Source organism: Vitis riparia, chromosome 9, assembly GCF_004353265.1.
Source record: "Vitis riparia cultivar Riparia Gloire de Montpellier isolate 1030 chromosome 9, EGFV_Vit.rip_1.0, whole genome shotgun sequence".
Taxonomy (NCBI): Eukaryota; Viridiplantae; Streptophyta; class Magnoliopsida; order Vitales; family Vitaceae; genus Vitis; species Vitis riparia.
This window is the reverse complement of record NC_048439.1, coordinates 20,565,070-20,579,472: the sequence shown is the minus strand read 5'-3', so window position 1 is coordinate 20,579,472 and position 14,403 is coordinate 20,565,070. Positions and strand designations below refer to the sequence as shown.

At 28.0% G+C, this 14,403-nt stretch overlaps 1 protein-coding gene across 1 annotated transcript; it reads right to left on the bottom strand.

The window, feature by feature from the left end:
* Positions 1 to 1,210: 1,210 nt before the first annotated feature.
* LOC117922261 (protein MANNAN SYNTHESIS-RELATED 1-like) lies at positions 1,211 to 5,872 on the bottom strand. The gene is made up of 6 exons (XM_034840324.1): positions 5,632 to 5,872; positions 4,401 to 4,551; positions 4,244 to 4,314; positions 4,019 to 4,104; positions 2,693 to 3,263; positions 1,211 to 1,928 (listed from the first exon to the last, which is right to left on the bottom strand). Exons 1-6 carry the CDS (start codon positions 5,725 to 5,727, stop codon positions 1,650 to 1,652), a joined length of 1,254 nt encoding a protein of 417 aa, XP_034696215.1. The 5' UTR covers positions 5,728 to 5,872; the 3' UTR covers positions 1,211 to 1,649.
* Between the last annotated feature and the right edge of the window lie 8,531 nt (positions 5,873 to 14,403).

Here is a 14,403-nt window from a genome sequence, read left to right as displayed (position 1 = left end):
AATTGAATAGAAGGTTTTACCTAACTCAAATCTACTAATCCTAATCAAACCATTTGACTAACATATTTTCACTTTTAATTTCACACCTTCTTCTTTCGGAGCACCCTTGGATTCCACATTAAACTCAATCTTAGAATTTTTTTTATATCTATACAAGAAGAAAATGAGTTTTCACTCAAATTCAAATAAACGAAAAAATGAGAGATGAATGAAAGAGAAGAATCAACCAATTTTTAAAAAAATCCAGAGTAGAAAATGATTTGGAAATTATGGAGAATGATTGATTTTCTTGATAACCAAACACCTCTAATTTTGCATGAAAAGTGAGTGCTCAAGAGGGTGGAAAAAAAGGTTGTAGGTTTCTCTACCCTAATTTGGAAGCATTTTGGTTTAAAAGGAAATGAGCCCTTGATACAATGCTAAGAAAAGATCTAGCAGAAAAACTGGACCAATCCAAGATCTATATTACCCAAATTTGAATCGATCCTAGAACATGACACTTAAACGGTTAGTAAAAAAAAAACTATTTCCCAAACCTCCCTAATTTTTTAAAAAATATTTTAAGAAAAACACACTTTGAAAAACTTGATTGATTTAATTTCATTCATTTACCACTTGATCTACATACCTTGGTCTTTCAACAAATTCAATATCTTGATTTTCATTAGGCAAGTAATCTAAGAAAGAATTTGGAAAAACTTGATTGATTTAATTTCATTCATTTACCACTTGAACTACATACTTGGTCTTTCAACAAATTCAATATTTTGATTTTCATTAGGCAAGTAATCTAAGAAAGAATTTGGAAAATCGAGTTAGGAAAAATTTAAGAATTTTCGTCTAAAATTGCCAACAAACACTCATATGAAAAGAACTAAAAAATCTTCTCATTTTAACTATTTTCTTCTCAATTTTAACTTAAAAGGTGCTTGAGTAGAATTTGGTTTTTGAAGTCTTATTCTCTAATATTTGAAAAAAAAAAATCATTTTTATTTTAATTGGAAGTTTGACTTACATTTTTATACAAATTTTTCTTCGGATTTAAGATTTTAAATTGTTAAGTTGGAATGATATTTTTGTATCATTTCTATTCAGATTTAAGATATTTATAAACCTATTTAGATTTCCAATCAAAAAAAAGAAGAAGACCATACATCGAAAGTCGTCAACCCGTCTTTTGTCATAATTGAAAGCAAAAGTAGATTGATCATTCGGAAGACGTCAATCCATCTTTTGTCATAATCAAAAGTAAAGGCAGATCGACTGATCAAGAGAGCAAACTTTCAAACAAATATGTGACTCTTGAAATGTAAGAAGAGTATAGCTAAAATTACAATTGACAATGATACAAGAAAGTTCTACAACCACAAAACAACAACTGAGAATCAAAATATATGTAAAGCTTTCAACCAGTTGTTACACTCGAGAATGCTTCCCAAATATCACCTTCTCGATCTCTGGGAATCACTTCAAACCTGAATCCAAGTATGAATAGTATAGCTAGCCAACCCATCAATCTCCTAACTGAAAACCCTTTGAATGAGATCAACAGGATGATAGTAGCTAGAGTCCTTTATGAATTCAATTCATCACAACATGCTACAAATGCTTTGGTTTTCGGGTTTTCGGGTTTTGGCATGCATGGGGTGCTAGCAGAAACAGGAGTAGGCCAGGTGGTTCTTCTTGGAGATGTATGAGGAGATGAAGTCTGATGCAGAAGCTGTGGCCTCAGAGATGGTGGCTGGGACAAGTATCTGGTTCTTGCCTGTTGCGATTCTTTTACCGGCTACATTGGCATAGAAGAGGCCAGAGATGGCGGGGACAAAGACGTCGCTCTGGGAACAGATGTAGAAGTCGATCACCTTCGTGAATTCTGAGGTTTCTGAATCTAGGAACTTCGACTTCTTGTCTGCTGGCATTATGTTTTCCTGCAAAATTTTGCCAAAAATAAGAGTTGTAACCTATGTTGCATAAAGTCGGTTAAATATCCGTGTCGACATGACATAACATGATAATAAACGTCTATTGAATCAAATATGTAACATCGATTTGTTTTGAAGTAGTCGAAGGGTCTAACATATGAATTTAAGTCAATTGGGCGTTGAAAGCTTATTTGGAAGTGATTCTCATACAGATGTTTCTACTCTTAACATTTCTATTAAAAAGGCTTTCAAAAAGTGTCTTGGATGTATTTTTTTTTTTTTTTATAGGAAACAACAAAGAAAAATATTGATAGAATTAAGAAGTACAAAAGAAGGATGAGGAATCCTCCCACAAAAGAAAACAAAACAACAAGAATACAAAAACAAGAAGCTAAAAGGTAATAACAACAAACAAACTCTCTTAGCTAGACTTACAAAGTCCAAAAATGGATTTATAGATTTTAAAAATTTGTCAAATACTTAAAAAACACTTTTAGCATTGGGATGATTGAATTTGTCGTTCTTGGCCTCTAACCAACTAAAGGTAACTAAAAAGAATAATCGAGAAATACACTATCTCAAACTTTCTTCACCATTGTCCAAAAGGAAAACAAAGAAGAAAATCTTTTAGCAACTCCCACCTCCTCTTTTCCTTAGTATTTTTTCATCATATTTTTCCACGACACTCAAACACACCTTATTGAAGTTGAAGTTGTACCATCGCATATAAGAATTCTAAACAATGATTTAGAAATGAAGAGATTACTAACCTTTATATAAGTTTTAGGGAAGGATTCCTTCAAAGAATCAAGGCTGCCATGCCACCTTGTTTGAGTCAAATAGACCGTGGCATCTTTGTCGAATCCGATCTTCTGCAAGAATGCAGATATCTCGTCCGGCCCATAGCAAGTTTTCGTCCCATCTCCTCCTAGGCAGCCCTTCTTCTCCAATATCTCAACTCTCAGGTCCACAGCTATGAACTGCCCATCAGACTTCCTACTCAAAGTCCTCAACCGCTCCACCATTGAGTCTACTACTTCCCTGACTTCTGGTTGCAGTTCTAAAGCACCAAACATGGCCAAGCATGCAACTGAGTCTGCCTTACTCTTTGTTGTCTCCTTCATATTCACTGAAGGGAAGTATGTTGCGAGGCGGACGTTGCCTTTTGTTCTGAATATAGGTGCAATGTACTCTTCTACATGCTCTTCAGTCACCCGGTTAGGGACTCTTACAACCACAATGTTTTGAGCTGATAGTTCTGCAGGCTGATCTTTTCTTACTCTGACCACCCCTTCTAGGCTTTTCATGAACTTCTCAACATCGTAGATTTCTTCGAAGTCCCTGGAGAGCATTCGATATGTTAGCCTTATTAATCTCGGTATCACCTTTCCAACAAACAATATATTCTACTAGGAACATCATAGTAAAATGGCTTCATTTCTTGCCAAGCATGGCAAGAAAGTGCAAAAAGAATAAAAGATGAGCAAAACCAGTAACTCTATGACATGCCGTGCTTTTCATCATTTCAGTAGAAATTTTCCTGAAAAATTTTGGAAGTAGAAATCAATGAGGGCCTGTTTAGTAATTGTTCTTGAAAACAGAAAATGGTTTTCTAATTTAGAAAACATGTTTTCGATAGAAAACAGTTTGTTCAGAATTTGTTTTATAAACATATTCTTAGAAGAAATTTCAAGTATTTTTAGTTGTTTTTTTTCAGAGTATTCTGAGCAACTTTATGGAGAATAAGCCAAGAAAATAATTTTTCAAATCTGAATTCCTGAACAGAATTTTTTTTTTGAAAACAATCAAGGGTTTTTCTTTTTAAACTTTTCTCAAAAACCGTTTTTTGAGAATGGTTTTCGAAAACATTGCCAATAGGTCCTAAAATCATAGTCCAACATGAAGAGAAAATTCACATAAAAACCCTACATTATTCATGTTAGCTTAGAATGTGATCTATTGAAGTAAAACAAGCCAAAACAGTAACCAAAACACAGTAGAGAAAGGAACTATGACCAAAAAACAGAAAGCAAAAAATGGGAAAAGAATGATCCTTTCCAGCAAAACAGTACTGCAAAACTCATCTCAAACTTCACCTCTTATCCCCCCGTTTGTTTCCTCTAATGTCAGGGACTACAAGCGTTGCTCCTAGATATCTTGCCACCACCACCGCATCCGCAATCTGGTAGAAACCGACAAGAGCAATGAGATGAATATCAGAGAACAACAGATAGACAGTATTGATTTTCTAAAAGACGCTAAAAACATATAATTTTTTGAGCTGGATTCAAGCAAAATGGAAAAGGCCCCAGTTTGTATACCTGTGAAACATGGTATTCAGGGCCATTAGTTAATGAGAAGGTGACAAACCCCGTTGATTTCTCGGAATTGCCTGTTAGCCAGTTGACAAATAGGTTTAGGTAGAATGCCATTAGTATGTAAAATTCCAAAATCGATGGAGGATTCAGAATGGCTTACCTAAATCAGGCTTTGCCCAGCAGGCTTTTAGCTCTTGCCATTCATCCTCCTTCCAAGGCCCTGTGGTAGTCCCTCCGGGAAGTTTAGCGAGGCTCTGTTCTACAACTGGGTTTTCATCTAGGCGAATATTTGCAGCTGCTGGAGTTTTCACCTGTGAAGTGATTATAGATACTCATCACCCATCAAATGATTCTATCTTTGCAATCAAACAAATCCAAATTTAACGAAATCCAAATCAAGGCCACTGCAGGTCTCACTGTTTGGATGCCAAGAAAATGCAGGACAAAAGAAGACGAAAATTTTCACTCACTTTTTTTCCTCCCATTGGAAAATAGTCCATCAGAGAACATGGGGTTGTTTTAAGTCTTTGCTTTTTTCCTTTCCTCTATTATTATTTTCTTTTCAAATCATACTTTTCCAACGTTTTCCCAGTAACCAAATGGAAAAATGATTTGAGTTCAAACACCCTGAATTACATCCAAAGATTTATATCCTGAATCACTCAAATGAAACCCCACAAACGAATTGAAGGAGGAAATCTCTAAGATCTAATTGGATTCAATTGAATCATTCACATCATTGCATTAACTTACAAAAATCTCATATCAGAACCAAGTTCAAACTGGAAAAAATGAGAAGATAAAGAAGAATGAGGTGGAAAGATGAAACAGAACTGAAGAAAACGCACTGAAATTGAAATGAAAACTACAAGAAAATCACTTCCAAATATTAATCTACAGCCAGATGAAACACAGAAAATCAGAATTATGCACAGAGTCTTAAGATCTAACTACATAGAAATGAAATCAGTGAAAATTGGAACATGAAAATGAGAAACCAAGCCCAATGAGATTGAAACGTGAATCAAAACTGAAGAAAAGCACAGAAATTTTAGAAACTGCAAGAAAATCACAGTACACAAGTGGGTTTGGACTCACAGAACCATAACCAAGCCAAATTGGAACCCACAAAAACTGATAAACCCAGCAAAATGAAATGGAAAAGTTGATGAAGACCCAAGAAAATCACAGAATTTAGAGATGAAAACAGCAAGAAAACGACAACCCACAAGTGGGTTTGGACTCGACCACCCAAAACCAAGCCGAATTGGAACCAGAAAAGAACAGACAAACCAAGCTCAATGAAATGGAAAACACTCATCAAAACCCAAGAAAATCATAGAACTTCGAAGTGACAACAGCCCACAACCCTGAAGAGGGAATGGACTCACAGAATCAAAATGCTCCCTCTTGATCATGTTGGCCAGCATTACAAACATGGTGACAGTCAGAAACCCAGCCAGAATCTGCCTTGGATCCACACCCATTCTGCTAATTTCCTGCGTGGTTCTCTGCAAAATTACAGAGGCAAAGAGGGAGCTGATGAATGGGCAGAGAAGAGAAGAGAGACTGGGAATTGGAGACTGAGATGGAGATTTGAGCCAACTGTGTGAACTGATATTTGGAGCTGTTCCACCACCGACACTTCACCTAGAAAACGATTGGCTGCCTAAAATCTCCTACAGCTTTTTTGCCCTTTTTTTTAATGTTATTAACGAGGACAAATCTCATGTGCCCTTCCCTTTTTTTTTTTCTTTTTTTTTTTATAATCCAATGTGTTTCACTCATTTATTCTTTTAAATCACTTTATCAAATTTATTTTTATGAAAAGTTCTTTGAAAATTTGAGGCAATAAGTGCCTTTTAATTTGATGTATTACACCTTTATATATATATATATATATATATATATATATATATATATATATATATTTAAAAGTCAAATATAAGAGACATGATAACTCCATAAATATAATATTTTTTAAAATTTGATTTTTTTTCATTTATTTGAAGTGAATATATGTTTTTTTTAAAACAAAAAATTTTGAATTTTTTCTTTTATGTAAAATTTATATATTATGTAATTTTTATATTAAGGAGAAAGTTGATATTTTATGTGATTATATTAAGATAGTCCCGTCGATAAGGGTAAATTGTCCTTGATAATACCTTGAATTTACTTGATACTTGTTGTAAGGTAATCAACACCCTAGAGTTTGAGTCTTGGTAAAGAGTCTAAGGGTTTGGTCATGAAAGGTTTTTCGATTATGAAAAAAAATTATGTAAAAAAAAATTATGTGATTCTAGTCATGCATTTATTCCTTGTTTGCATACAATTTATCTAAAAAATAAAGAAAACTATAAGAAGAAAATAATGGGTTTCTTTTCAAATGAAAATGAAATCAATTTTTTTCTTAGAAATAATATTATTATAAAAATAAAAAATAGAAAATGTACCTATTTTTGAGAAATATATCTGTGTTTTTGAGAAAATGAAATCAACATTTTTATTTTTGGAAAAATAAAAATAATGGGCTTCTTTCATAATGAAAATGAAATCAAGTTTTTTGAGAAATAATTTTATTTTTTTAAAAAATAAAAAATAGAAAATGTACCTTTTTTTAAAGCTATTTTTAAATGTTAAATGTTTTTTTATTCTTAAAATGCATATATATATATATATATATATATATATATATAAATAAATAATAAAAAAAAATATTTTTTAGTTGGTATATATCAAACACATGAAATGTTCTTTCATTTAATTTTTTTTTTCCATTGTTAAAAAAATTTTGGGTGGGGAAGGATTTAATAATAATAATAATGATGGTGATGATAAGAAAAGATAAACCTAGAGTTGGACATTTGTTTATTTGAAAATGATTAATAAAGAAATTTTAATAAGAGGAATGAACTACCTTTGGATATTTACCAAAAATTGTTCATTTATGAGGCATTACCCATCTTAGAAATTTTGATAAACACATTCCACAATTACCAAACACTAGAAATGTTGTTGGGCACCCCTACATATAAGTCCAAAGTTTCTTTTATTATTTATAGACAAATATATTTGATCTTCTTCTATGTATATAATTTTGCTAAAATGCAATCAATTAATCCATACTATATACATATTTTAGTCCTATTATTTTATATCCATTATTTTTCACCCTTGTCTCATTTATTTATACCTTAATCTTTTATTTATTTATTTATCTAGTCCTATTTTTTTAATCCTATTATTTGTATTTTTATCCAATTTTTGTACCTCAATTTTATTATTTGTATTTTTATCTATATATGTATGGGCATAGAAATAAGAAAGAGGGTCTCCATTGGTTGAAAAGAAAAGATAACCAACTCATCTTATCCTGTTCTTACCCTACATCCATCCATGGAACCACATGTGAATGTCTTGGTGGGCTACCATTATTTTGAACTCCTTTTTCTGAAAACCACACTCATTTTTTAGGCTAATGTCCTTGATCTTTGAGCCAATAACATGATCTTATTTATTATTAATTTTAACATTTGATCATTCTATAAAAAGTTTAATTTTACTTAGAAAAAGTTTAGAACTAAGTGGTATTTCGTAAACTAACTTAATAACTTAATTTAAGTAATTAAATGAATTAAGAATATTTAATAAAATAACTTAATAGTATAACTTAAAATAAAAAATAATTTCAAATAATAAATAAAAATAATTAAATTAATTTTAAGTTTATATCTTTATTTTACCTTTTTACCTCCACTTATCCTAATTACTTAATTCTTTTTTGCTATTCCATAACTTCCACCGTTACTCAACTTTATTTGCCATAATTATAATTTATAAATATAAATATGTCAATTTGATAATTTAAAATATTTTTAAATTAATTTTATTAAACAATCTTAATACTTAAAATAATAATTAAATGATAAGTTTTAAGTTAACAACTTAAATATAATTTAACTTAAAGTCAACTTAAGTCATTAAGTAATATCAAACATCTCTTAAATTTAGAAATCATTCAAACTATACGAGTGTTTATTTAAATTTATCATAATAAATAAACTATATTCTTATGTTTTTCTTTTTAATTTTATATTTTTATTATTTTGTTAGATGACATGTGGTGATCCAAAGAAATTTTTTTTTCTTTTATATTTTGAATTGTAACTTTTATATATATATATATAAAAGATTTGAATATCTTTTTGGTTTCCTTTTATGTAAGTTATTGTGGAGCCCACTTTGATCCCTTCCACCTAAAGAATTAATGAAGTTGTAGGCTTGTAGCCTGATATTTGATATGAATGTGGTCCTCTAGTCATCTTACATCTCAAGATCTTTTTTTTTAATAATAATATCCTATATTTGTAGGGTTTTTGCATATCCCATTGTCATTTTTAGGTCCCATTATATATATATTTTTTCAAAAACAAGCTCTCTCCAATGCCATCATTTCAATATTGAATTTGACTAAAACTATTCTCTGGTCAAATTTATATTGGGACATTATTATGATGAACCAAATGAGGCTACTTTTATGACATGTGTTAAAACTAAAAAGTGCATAATGTTATATAATTATCATGTTAGCTTTTTAAAGAAAGTTTGGTCATTAAAAAGGGTTGATTGACATTGAAAAATTAGAATTTATATTGAGATTTGTTACATATTTAGTTTATGTTTTTATTTGTATGTTGACAATATTCAAAAGAGACATAAAGAAAATCAAATGCTGCATGATTAGTTCAAGTTAGTGGGTTTATCAAAGTGATAAAAAATTTACATTATAAATAAATTGTAAAGTTTTTCTTTTATTTAATTATTTAGAGAAAAAAATGAGGGAAAGAAAATTAAATTTAATGTTATGTTTAATTTTAAAAAATGATTTTTTTTCATATTTTATTTTATTATAAATTAAAATTAATTATATATATATATATATATATATATATGAAATTTTTAATTATTTAATATAAAAGAATTAAAATAAGTTAAATGAGTTTATTAACTTTTTTTCTCTCAACTTTTCCCTCCATTTTTTTTTAATCAAATTCTATGAAACCAAACATAACTTAAAAGTAGTTAACATTTATTATTATTATTATTATTATTATTATTATTATTATTATTATAAGAAAAATGAGAAAATAATAATTTTAGGAAATATTTCTAAGATTTGAAAAATAAAAATTTTTAAGTGTTAAAAAGATTATAAATACTTTTTAGAATGATTGTAAAACGTACTCTAAAAATCTGTTTGACAAATATTATAAGAAATATTTTTACTCTAAAATGTGTTTTTAGAAAAAATTAATTGTTTGATAAAATTTAAAAAACACTTTTAAAAATTATATTTGTTTTATTTCTATGAATGTTTTTTCATGAATCACCTCACGTATTTATAGTTTTGTTGTTTTGATACGTGGATCACTTTGGGAAATGTGCTTAATAACAAAAAATATTCCATCTCGTGATGAGCAAGAACTCGAACTCTCGTTTCCTAGTGAAGACGGTTGCCTGATTTGGTAAGGAAATAGGATTCTTATTCGTTTTGCTAGTACTCAAGTTATGTAATCAGAATTATTTATCCAATATAATGTTTTCAGGACAAACACTGATTTTCTTAAAAGTACTTTATGAGAAAACACATTTATTAAAAATATTAAAAAAAAAAAAATACTTCCAAACACATTCTAAATCAACATTTTAGATTTAAGTTTTGACAATTATATAAAATTTCTTACTACTTTTGGTTTTAAAAATAAAGGGGTGACTTAGGATTTGTTTGACTTTTATTTTCAAGAACCGTTTTTTGTACTTAAAAATAAAAAACACAAAAACCTTGTTTGGGGAAGACGGTGTATTTTTGTTTTTTATGTTTTTCGTGTTTTCAAAAATTATTTTTTTTAAAACAATAAAAAAATATTTTCATTATTTTTTCACTGTTCAAAGCATAGATTGTTTTTTGTATTTTTTTTTTTTTTGTGTTTTCCACAAAAATGAGTTCCACCTAGCTACCACACCCCCACCTGCAAGCTATTTATTCTTCCTTAAATTATTGAAATTAATATTCTTATAAAATCATCATTTGTTTAAGAAAATTATAAATGGTATAAAAATTTTAAAATTGAATAATTTTTTTTAATTTAAATGAATTGTGCATATGAAAATTATTTATATATTTATAATATCAAGTTAATGAAAGAAAACACTTTATTAATTAAAAAAATAACTTTTAAATATGTTTTTTTTTGTTTTACTTATTCTAAAAAACCCTTTCATTAACTCAAACTATATATATATTTAAAAAAAAACAAAAACTATTTTATAGAATTCAGTTTCCAAACACAACTTTTTTTTTTGAAAACACAAAAAATTGTTTTTAAAAACTATTTTCAAAAACTGTTTTCCAGAATAATTTTTAAAAACAGTAACCAAACAAGCCCTTAGTTTTTTTTCCTTTCACCCCACCAACGGTAAACTTGTCAGCTTAAAAGACTCCTAACCCTAATGCAACCTAACATTTTTATCAAGTTTATAAGTAACATTTTAACCTAACACTTTTATCAAGTTCATAAGTAACATTTTTTTTTTATCAATTTTTATTTTCCTAAGAATTTGATTTTAGGGTATGGAATTTCTTCTAAAAACCATTTCAATAATGTAAAAAATAATTATTAATATTAGTTATATACTATAACATAACATAAAATAATTGACATATTAGTACATGTAGGTAAAATGTTACAAATGATTTCAACTTTAAAATAAAAAGTAAAATATAATATTTTGTCGGTAGGTTAATTCCAATCCTACCCATCTAAATCAAACCATGCCCTAGACCTATTTCTTCAAGGATGTATAAATCATCAAAATAAAAATAAAAATAAAAATAATAAATAAATAAACCTAATTAATGTTATAGGTCATAATAAAATGTGGAAGAGTTTCATTTTCTTGACTTGATTAAAAGCAATTAAGCATAAATCAAGGAAAATGAGGGACCAAAACCTTGACATGTGCCTTCAATCCCTGCCCAAATAATGGAGAATTGGTCAACTCATTTGGGAAAAGGACTAAAGAGGATTGAATTTTGGGGATGGCTTGTGACTTTTTTATTTCATTATTTAAATAGAATGAACCTAACTCTTGTATTTTAATGACTATTTTAAAATTTTAAATTAATAAAATATTTGTGCCTTTAATCTTTCAAATATTATTTTTGGTATTATAATATTAGAATTCTCCTCTTTTGTTTTAGTGGATTCTTTACTATATTAGAAGGAATAGGGTTACACTTCTCCTTTAGTAACAAAGTACTATAGAAATACATTGTGGTACCTTTATTTTTTTATTTGAAATTTGAATATTTTTTAATTTATTTGAAAATTTTATTGAAATTTATGTGAGGGCATAGATAAGATTTCATAAAGAAATTTATCTTTTCATATTAAAAAAATATTTGAAAATAAAATTAAACTTAAAAGAAAAAACGATGTTTGGTGTTTGTTTTTTCAACTTATACTAAATCAATTAACTTTTTAGATTAAGAAAAAAATTACATATTTTAAGCCTTTTAATTTAGTTAAAATAAAAATATTAACAAATAAGTTAAAAATTAAGAAAAATCTAAAAAAATAATCACCTAAAATTTGAAAGTTAATTACATATAAAGTAAAAAAAAAAAAAACCATGAATTGATTGAGTATGAATTGATGGAGCACCATTTATGCTTTTTTCCAAATCCCTTTGGGCCCATGAATTGATTGAGTTCCATTTTGATGGATGTGACCAACACCAAGAAATAATTGTTTGAAAAGTCAAGGCCATAGAATTTTTTCAATCAAACCCAAAACAAGGATTCTTAATTAAGGTGAGTTTTTATTTTTATTTTTTTATTAAATGATTATATTATTGCAAATGTTTATTTTAATAATTATTTGTGTAAATTGTTTATAAAGATTAGAGTTAATTACAAGTCAAGCACATCTAATTGGAAGTTAGGTGGGGAAGACCTCCCAACCAACTACCTTAACCTGCCGATGCTTCTAGGGTTTCAAGAGGTTTTTCCCTTGCAATATTAATGTTTATATACTATATTTCTTTTTTCCAAAATTTTTATAATTTTTTATTTTTTGAGAATAAAAATAAAATAACATACAAAACAAAGAGCTATTAAAATGAAAAAAAGTAAGATTTTCTCTTCATATATAGTAAAAAAAAATAAAAAATTAATTATCTAATTTCATCCTATGATGTTGTGAAACAAAGGTGATGGATATATTTTTGGCAGCTGATCTATGCCCGCTTTGGAAGTATTTGAAACCCTTGAATCAAGCCTTGGAAAATGGATTAAAAAGCAAACACGTGGACTTGGTCAAATTTTGCATACCCTAATGGTCAATTTTCAAATGGAGCCTTGATAATAAAGTTTACATTATTATTATTATTATTATTATTATTATTTATATAGCATAAAGAGCCTTCTATGTTTTACAACTTATTTTAGGTGATTATACCTTCTAATAAAGCATTTCTCTATAAAATTAATCTATATGAAAAGCTCATAACATCTAATATATGAAAAAAATAAAAAAAAGAGTTTAAAACCAAAAAACAAAGGAAGAAAAATCATCGACAGTGTTTTTAGTAAAAACGTTTTATCTAAAAGCATTTTTGGGAGAATTATTTGTATTATAGATAATTTTTTATTTTTTAAATTTTATTAAATGTCTTTTTTTTTTTAAAAAAAAATTTAAAACACTTTTTATGTTAGAAGTTGTTTCTAAAAGCATTGTATTCTAAAATATATTCCCATTTTTTTGGCTCCAAAAATGATTTTATTTATTTATTTTTAAATATACCATTGTTCTAAATTATTTTAGTTTTTACCATTTCCAAGCCCAACCCTAAAGAAAAAAAAAATTACATTCACAACCAAATTCAATCTTATCATGGTTGCAATCAAAATGCCATCATTTTTGTAAGGTTGGGTTGTGTCCCATCAATGTTTGCTTCAACTTCCCTCCACAATATTTTACTAACCCAATTCAACCAGCTTTTGATTCTATGAATATGCCATTATGCTCTCTACTCTCTCTCTCTTCTACCATCTCCCATTTCCAAGAATGCTTTTATTATATTGATGGGGTCCCATCTCACATGCCCAAAGATATATATATATATTTTCTCTTCTGCATTCCCTACGTGATAAAAATGCCACAAAAAAAGAAGGAAAAAGCTGCTGCTCCCTACCTCTTGCTGGTGACTTCTCATATACTTCAGATAGCTTAGACCCCACCACTATACACTGAAGAAGATGTTTCCCTTTCTTTTATATAACTTTTAGGTTTCTAAATTTCCTATTTTCAATTTTTTTTCTTCTTGTGTGGTGAATCTAGATAATGAAGGAAATTATAATTATTAGGTTTTAAATACCTCATTTTTTGTTCACTCTTAGGTTGATATCTTATTATTGTTCATTACTAAAATCAATTTTATTAACTTTTTTTTTGAGAATTTTCTTGATTTATTAATCTTATATATCAATCAACAATAACATAATTATCTAGTCTTTAATATTCCTCTTAAGAAATCAATAATTTTTAGAAAAATATGTCTTTTATTATTACTTAATCATTTTTCTATGTATTAAAATGTCAAATAAGTATATTTTAGAACCCATTTAGTCATTTCTCTTCATCATAATCATGAGCTAAAAGAGAAAATTGGATTAGAATTTCACTAAAATTTGTGTTTTGTAAGTGTGGGTCATATTGATGCAACTTCCACCTTAATTAAGATCTTGATTTGATTAATTAGATTTGGACTTTAGGTGTATGAATTAATAAAGAAATTATGAAAATTATTAGATCTCTTATTCAATAGTCTTTTATAATTGTGGAAGTGAAATTGACAATCCATTTTGGTTTAAAGCAATTAGATGGCACATGAAGTATTGGTAATTCATTTGATTGAATTTTGGCAAATTTGTCCTATCATTAAATGAATGTTGAGATAAATATGCTCCAATGATTATTTATATACCTTTTGATGTGTGACAACAATATTTTGTTGAAATTTTTTCCAAAAAGTTTATAAAAAAGTTAAAATTTAAAATTATTTAAAATAATTTAAAGTGTTTTAATGTAAATGATTAT

Bases quoted from the DNA above. Each gene is read 5' to 3' on its own strand.
- LOC117922261 (XM_034840324.1), bottom strand. From the start codon at position 5,727: ATGGGTGTGGATCCAAGGCAGATTCTGGCTGGGTTTCTGACTGTCACC. The intron at 3,264-4,018 runs GTGAAGTTTGAG...AATGCTCTCCAG, and splicing joins AACAAACGGGGGGATAAGAG to GGACTTCGAAGAAATCTACG. The intron at 1,929-2,692 runs GTTAGTAATCTC...AAAATTTTGCAG, and splicing joins TCCCTAAAACTTATATAAAG to GAAAACATAATGCCAGCAGA.